Genomic DNA, 7134 nt, shown 5'->3' with positions numbered 1-7134 from the left:
TGCGTTTGCCATGTACCAGAATCTGTGCTGCGCTGGGAGGTGATCCTTCATCCCCCTTCCTCCAGGACAGCTTCTCCTCAGTGGCTGGGGTGAAGGTTGCATCATGGATGTAATCTTCTTGCTGATTATGGGCCGGGACTGGAGACTTGTTTTCCTCACTGATGAGACCTTGAAAGCCAAACCTGTTGTCACCTGGTCACTGGAGCAGCAGCATCTCCACTGCTTGCCTCTGCCCTTTCCTCTTCCTCCCTAGCAAGCTGCAGCCTTTGTGTTTGCTGGTGTTAGCAAACCGTAAGCCAAGCTCTGTGTCTATATAGGGAGCTCTTGTAAGAGAGCTCTTCTCTGGCAGGAGGCAGTTGAAATCTTCAGTTTCCCCCAGCGGAGTCTGCTGGACTCAGGACAGATAAGAAGGAAGGAGTAGTGGTTTCGCTCCCCTTCCCAGCCTGGACTCTTCATGTGATGTACTCCATGTGTTAAAGTCCACTCTTTCTCCTGCAGCAGAAGGGCAGAGTAGAAAGACCTTTCTGCTGTGGGCAGGGGAAAGCAAATTCAGGGAGATCAGGGGGCTGCAAGCTAGAGGAGACGTGTGCAGGGGAGGGAGGGGTGACAGGGAAGAAAACGGTTGTACACCTGAGAAAGCGGTGGGGTCCCCGAGGTCCATGCGGAAACCCCGACAGCAAATCCCCTGATGTTGCAGAGGTCTTTTCCTCTCCCACTTCTTCCTTTGATCCCTTGTCATCCCAGATTGCGAGTGTGTTGTCTGTGTGCCAGGCTTGTTTCCCCAGGCCTCTCACAGTCCGTTTTCTCTAGTTAATCAGGTCTCAAAGCCCTTGTTTGGCTGGTCCAGGTGCTGATCTGCCAGGCAGAGTGCTTAGTGCAGTCCTGCAGCACCCACCCCACTGCAGTCCATGCCTGGGGGCTGCCTCCTTTCACTGCTGGCTGCTGATATGGTGCCTTCTGCCTTCAGTCACACAGGCGAGAAGCCCTTCCAGTGCATCGTGTGTGGCCGAGCCTTTGCCCAGAAGTCCAACGTGAAGAAGCACATGCAAACCCATAAAGTGTGGCCTCCAGGGCTGGGGTGCACCATCTCCCGCAATTCCATCACGGTGCAGGTCATGGCCTTGAACCCAAACCAGCCAGAGGATGAGGAGAACACAGGTTTGCTGCCTTGGTGATGGCATGTGCTAGGGGCATAGTGGTGACGTGAGGAGTCTGCACGTCCCTGCACCTCCACACAGGGAGGGAGTGGAGACAGGAGCTGTGTGTGCTGTTTGCATTCCTCCCGTGGGGTTTATCAGCACACTCTAGAGAAGTGAGTCACATCTGCTAGATTCAGGTGCATCCTTGGGTACCCCCAGCCATGGTGGATTCAGGTGCTGGTGGAGACAGTGGCTCCAAACACTGTGACACTATCTGCATGGGGACAGGATGAGGTGTCTTCCCCCTTCTCCCTCCCTGGCAGGTGCAGCTTTGGCAATGCATGAGCCACGCTTGGCAGCTCTGGTCTACTGGCCGGACAAGCCGGTGGTTTAGCATAGCCCAGTGCTCTGTCTTGTTTGCAATGTGCAAGTCATGCCTGGGCTTGGTCTGGCCCTGGTGGCCAACTGAAAATACTTGAGGCAGAGAAGAGCTCCTTGCTGGCAGAATGTCTCTGGATACTCTTTCAGCTGGTGGCCTCAGTCCCGGTGAGAGGGGAGGGAACACTGTGACAATGTCATGTCTAGGACAAGGCCCCACTGGAGCTCCTCCATGCAGACATCATGGACTGTGACCTACTGGCTGGATTTTACCTCCCATCTGCCAGAGATGGGACTAAATCTGGCTCTGGTTCCCTGGCGGGGGCCCGCCCTGCTGGCTGCTCCGCAGGGCACAATTAGGTCCCTGGAAAAAGAGAATGGGTCAAGGAGAGGAAGACGGAGTAGTCAGAGCCTTTTATAATCTGCAGACAAAACTACCCTGTTAGAGGGTGAGATTTGTCTGATCTAAAAAATCTGTCTTTGAAAGGAAGGAAGAGCCTGGCCCCAGAGCCAGGCCTGGTGTGTCCTGGCAGCGTGGCACTTGCATAGCAGCTTTCAGAGCTGTCTCATGGCAGGCTGTGACTTTCTCTCTCCCTTTCTCCAGGTTTGACTCAGCCCTCGAGGAACCCCGCACAACCGCCCCAAGACATGAGCCCCTTGGACGAGAGCGAGGCGGGCAAACTGGAAGCCAAGCAGGTTGTCTTGATCGATAGCTCTTACCAGTGCCAGTTCTGCCCCAGCAAATTCAACACCTATTTCCAGCTCAAATCGCACATGACACAGCACAAGAATGAGCAGGTAGGGACAGAAGGTGTTCTGTGTCGGTGGCGAGATTGGGATGGGCTTCATATAGCGCACCGGCTCCCAGGGTCTGTCCTGAGCCTCTTACGCTGTAAAGCTGCCAGCGCTTCGCATGCACCTCGGCTCTCTGCATGTCTGGGTTGCAGCTGTGTGGTCTGGGTGGCTTTGAAAAGCTCCACTGCCTCCACCCTGCTGACAAGTCAGCCGACTAGGTTTGGGTGGCTAGAGAAGAAGCAAAGAACCGAAGTCCAAAGTTTTCAGTGTAGATGGCAGCTCTCAGGTTGTGGGACAGTCACTGCTGGGGTGTTGTGGTCTCACCCACTCGAGTGGTTTCAGGCACTCACACCAACACCCCTTTCCTCCCACCTTGCTTCCTTAGGGGAGTGCCCTGACACGTTTGCAGAACGTTCAACTCCCAGCAGGCTCTGCCGTTGTCTTCACCTGGAGCTGTCAGCCACATTTTGATGCTGAGCTGCTCTGCACTTCCTCTGAGTAATGCAGCAGTGCTGCTTTGTTCATAACATCAGCTCAGCTGTTCTCCAGCACAGGGGGTCAAGGGGCAGTGGTCCCTTTCTGTAAATGACCCAGTGGCAACGATTTCCAAAAAGGAAGGCCACTCTGTTGGCAGAGGATTTTCCCTGTTTGTTTCCATGGTGTCCCATTCCAGTCGCTCTCCCTTCTTCTCCCAGGTGTACAAGTGTGTGGTGAAGACCTGCGCTCAGACCTTCCAGAAGCTGGAGTCCTTCCTTGAGCACATCAAGAGCCACCAAGAGGAGCTGAGTTACCGCTGCCACCTCTGCAGCAAGGACTTCCCCTCCCTGTATGAGCTGGGCGTCCACCAGTACTCCCACAGCCTGCTGCCCCAGCACAGCCCCAAGAAGGACGTGGCCGTGTACAAGTACAGTAGCAATCGGTGCTCACAAGGCTTGTAGGAGTGAGTGGGTGCAGAGCGTGTTTGGCTGAGAGCGGTGGGGACATTAGAGGGAAGAGGGGGCCGTGTGTTCAGCGGCTGCGGTTCTCTTGGGCACCCAAGTTGCAAATGGGGGGCCCCTCCACTGGGCTGCTAGGGCGAAGCACTTTGAATGCAAGGAACCTTTCAGAAAGACAGTGAAAGGCTGGGATCAGTTACGTGGGAAGATCCCATCACCGCAAGTCCTCTTACCACCAGTCGAGTGAGATGGGCACAGCTGAACCTGCATTGGGCTGGACGAGAGACCCAGGGAAGCCGCTTCCCAGCCCGTTTTCTGTGATTCTCTAAACACCTGCAGCAAAGGGAGTGCAGGCTGTAGAAGCTGTGCCCAGAAAAAATGAGTTATTTCTCCTATCCCTTTGCTGCGAAGGGGTCTATTACCTGGGAAAGCCTTTCTACTAGCGTAGAGGGAGAGGGTGAGGAGTTCCACAAAGAGCTCTCTGGAGCTTTTGAAATGCCTGTAGAGACATACAGGAAGAGTAGGAAGCCCAGAGGATACTGAAGTCACCTAGGAGCTTCATGGAATAAATATCTGCTACTTCTTGCATAGACCGTAATTTCTCCTTATCCTTGTGCTGTGGGGATATCCTACAGCTGTATCCTACAGCTTGCTAGTGGGGATCTTTGAGATCAGAGCCCTGCTTATGTTTGAGGAGGTTCTGGTCTGATCTGAGGAAAAGGGCTTTCACAGCAGATAGAGGGTGTGAGTGCCTCTGTATTCATTGTGGATGATGCATGTCCCCATTGCCCATTATCAGTCAGCTTTGGCAGAGGTCTCTGGCAGAAATGCTGCCAGGATGTGTGAGAACAGGTGAGTTTAGGTGGAGAGGGCCCAGATAGTTTCGCAGAGGTGGCAGCATGAGCTGAAGCTTTGTTAGATGCCAGAGACCCCCCATGGGAGCATGTCGCCTTGTGGCTGGCCCAGCCATGGGTAATGCTGCTGTGCTGCTGTGCTGTGACCCTACTCTCAGCTCCTTCACTGGGAGCTGCTGTCTTCATGCAATGAAGATGGAAGGAGGTGTTTTAAGTAAGGTGAAGCCTTTACTTAAGGCTTGTCTCCATGAGGAAGCAATGTGGAATATGTGCGTGGGTCCCTGGGTGCTCCCATGGGTGTCTGTGTGGAAGAGCACTAGCAATTTAAAAGCTTCTCCACCCAGTTTCCCAGCATCTCCCCCTCGTGAAGGATGCTAAGTGTGAGTGTGATCTGGCCATGTGGGTTGCTGAGGTTTCAGAGCACCTGGGGGATGATGTTATTGTCTGTACCAAACCGACCCTACCAAAAATCAGCCTGGAAGGTGGCTGGTGAATGGGCTGGGCAGCCCTGCCTGGGGTCTGCCTGCGGTGTGGGGTTCGCTGGCGGCAGCCTCGTTCACAGGCTCTGTCCTTTCTCTCCGCATTCAGATGTGTGAAGTGTGTAAATAAGTACTCCACCCCGGAAGCCCTGGAGCACCATCTGCAGACAGCAACGCACAACTTTCCCTGCCCTCACTGCCAGAAGGTGGGTGGGTGACCGCTGCCTGAGCCGGTCCTGGACATGTAGCTAGGGCTCTGAGGGGGACGGGAACCCTCGGCTCCCTTTCCTCTCCCTTCCTACCTCAGTACGGACTGGCAGGCTCGCGAAGTGCTTTTCAGAGAGACAGAGGTGATTGCACCCCTGGCCTCCAGCTCTCTGGCCTCTCACGCAGAGCACGTTCCTCCCCGCAGTGCTGGCTTTTCTCCTGGGTCCCATCTGCTGAACAGAATTTGTCAGGGGAACTCCCTTATTCCCACAGCAGCACAGGACTGCACACTCTGGCCTGCTGTCCTTATTTCTTAAAAGCAAGTGTACCAGGAGGAGCGAGGCTGGTTTTGGGAAGTCTTAGAGTGGCGGTAGTGCCTTTGACCCGCTGTGCCTGGCTACCTGTGGTTGGGCACGAAAAGCCCTAGGTCCTGGGGGAGCTCGTACACCTCCATTGCTGTCCTCATCTCCTGTCGCAACAGAAGTCTCTGGGTTCCCCCTCGTTCCCCTCTTTTATGCTCTGTGTCCTTGGCAAAGAGAAACCTGTCTGAGTGATGGGACTGGGACTGGAACGATGCCCGGGTAGGTTTTGGCTGGAAATTCTCTCTTCAGCACAGCCCCTGAGGGGGTTTGAGGGGCAGAATTTTGTGGGATTTGAATTCTAATAAATTATTTTTTGAAATCCAGACTAAAATTTGGACCCTTGCTCCTCTGTTTATAGCAAAGGAAATGAAAATCCTGCAGTGGGGGCAGGGACAATCTCAAAGGAGTGACCACTCTGTACTGAGGTAGCTCAGGAAGGGGAAACGCACTCCTGCCATGGTTAGTAACCCGTCTTTCTTTACCTGTCTTCCCTCCACTTCCCCCGCCAGGTGACAGATGCCCTTCTGAGCCTGGGTGGGACTTTCAGCATGCAGCGTAGGGGTTGGAAAGCCCATTATCTGCAGCAGTATTTTTTACTTCTGTTTGTATTCTTACGAATATTGCTGTTTTCTGGAGATGCGAGAGCATAGTCTTGGGTACCAGAACTCCTGGCTCTCCTGTGCTCTCCTCAGATGCGTGCTTGCAGCATCCTCATTAGGAATACACTTAGCTTGGGTATTTCCAGTATCCCTGTTAGCCAAAGGAACCATTCATACGGGCTTTATAAAGACTATGAATGAGAGCCTTTGGTAACAGGTGATTGGGAAGCACAAACTGAAGTTAACACTGCGGAAGGTAGTAACTACTGGGGGTCCTTGCCCAGCCCGTCCTGCTGCTGGTTCCAGCGGGAGACTGGGTGTCCATCTGGGGTGCTGATCCTCAGCAGTATGGTGTTGCAAAACGTAGCAGCAAGGTTTCAGCTTACGTGTTTCTTAAGGATAAGAAGGTGGTGGTATTTTTTTTTTTTTTAAAGCTCTATCTGTATTTTCCTTATGGAAACGAAAGGTTTCCTCAGTGTGTCCTTTCCAAGAAAGCAGTCACCATGAGCTTCTTATGCTTTCTATACAGGCCACACCTCCAAAACCCATGCAGGCTCAGTGATGTCCCTTGTGTGCTGCTGGCTCTTAGCCTTGGTTTTATGTGTTAACAGGTCTTCCCCTGCGAGAGGTACCTGCGCCACCGCATCCCCACGCATGGTGGGGGCAGCAAGTTCAAGTGCCAGATCTGCAAGAAGTTCTTTCGCCGGGAGCACTACCTCAAGCTGCACGCCCACATCCACTCGGGTACGGGCTCCCCCGGCACCACAGTGCTCGCTCTCTGTATCACAGTCCTTGCTGCACGATGTAATGCCCCGGCTATTTTCCTGATAACCAGAGTAAGAGGGTTGAGTGTGTGAGTCATTTGTAGTAACATTGGGTTCGGGATATGTATGGTTTTGGTTCAGCCTCATGCCCAGTACTGCACCAGTTAGAAGTGGGACACAAAGGTGGCTTCCCCACTGCCTGCGGTTGCAGAAGCTAAGGAAGCTGGCCCTGGAGATCGGGAGCAGCGTGCAGTGTGGATTGTATCCATCAGGCAGGGTAGGGAAGCTTGGGAAAGTTCATAGAGAAGCAGAGAGTGGCACTGCTGCCAGAGCGAATCCTGTACGTGACTAGAGCAGCCCTGTGTGACTGGACTCTCCCTGACTCTTGGTCTCTTTTTTTTATCCAGGTGAAAAGCCCTTTAAATGCTCAGTGTGTGATGCGGCCTTCAATCGGAAAGACAAACTCAAGCGACATATGCTGATCCATGAGCCTTTTAAGAAATATAAATGTCCCTTCTCGTACGTAGCATGTCCCCAGCATGGGGGCATGTCTTAATGGGGTTGGGATGGGGTTTGGGAAGGAAGGAGTGTCTCTTGTAGGTATCCTAGGGTGCATGTGTGG

General features: G+C 53.4%; 1 protein-coding gene across 1 annotated transcript in view; it reads left to right on the top strand.

Annotated features, from left to right (window-relative positions):
* Nucleotides 1-7134, top strand: part of ZNF341 (zinc finger protein 341) — a 16700-nt gene that overhangs the window by 6464 nt on the left and 3102 nt on the right. The window contains exons 7-12 of the mRNA XM_009318684.1: nucleotides 944-1158; nucleotides 2122-2315; nucleotides 3008-3216; nucleotides 4690-4786; nucleotides 6360-6492; nucleotides 6920-7031. Coding sequence (XP_009316959.1) covers nucleotides 944-1158; nucleotides 2122-2315; nucleotides 3008-3216; nucleotides 4690-4786; nucleotides 6360-6492; nucleotides 6920-7031 — 960 coding nt within the window. The remainder of the gene's footprint in view (nucleotides 1-943; nucleotides 1159-2121; nucleotides 2316-3007; nucleotides 3217-4689; nucleotides 4787-6359; nucleotides 6493-6919; nucleotides 7032-7134) is intronic.

The sequence above is a fragment of the Pygoscelis adeliae genome, unplaced genomic scaffold (assembly GCF_000699105.1).
Source record: "Pygoscelis adeliae isolate BGI_AS28 unplaced genomic scaffold, ASM69910v1 Scaffold72, whole genome shotgun sequence".
Lineage (NCBI taxonomy): Eukaryota > Metazoa > Chordata > Aves > Sphenisciformes > Spheniscidae > Pygoscelis > Pygoscelis adeliae.
This window is presented reverse-complemented; position numbering and strand designations above follow the sequence as displayed.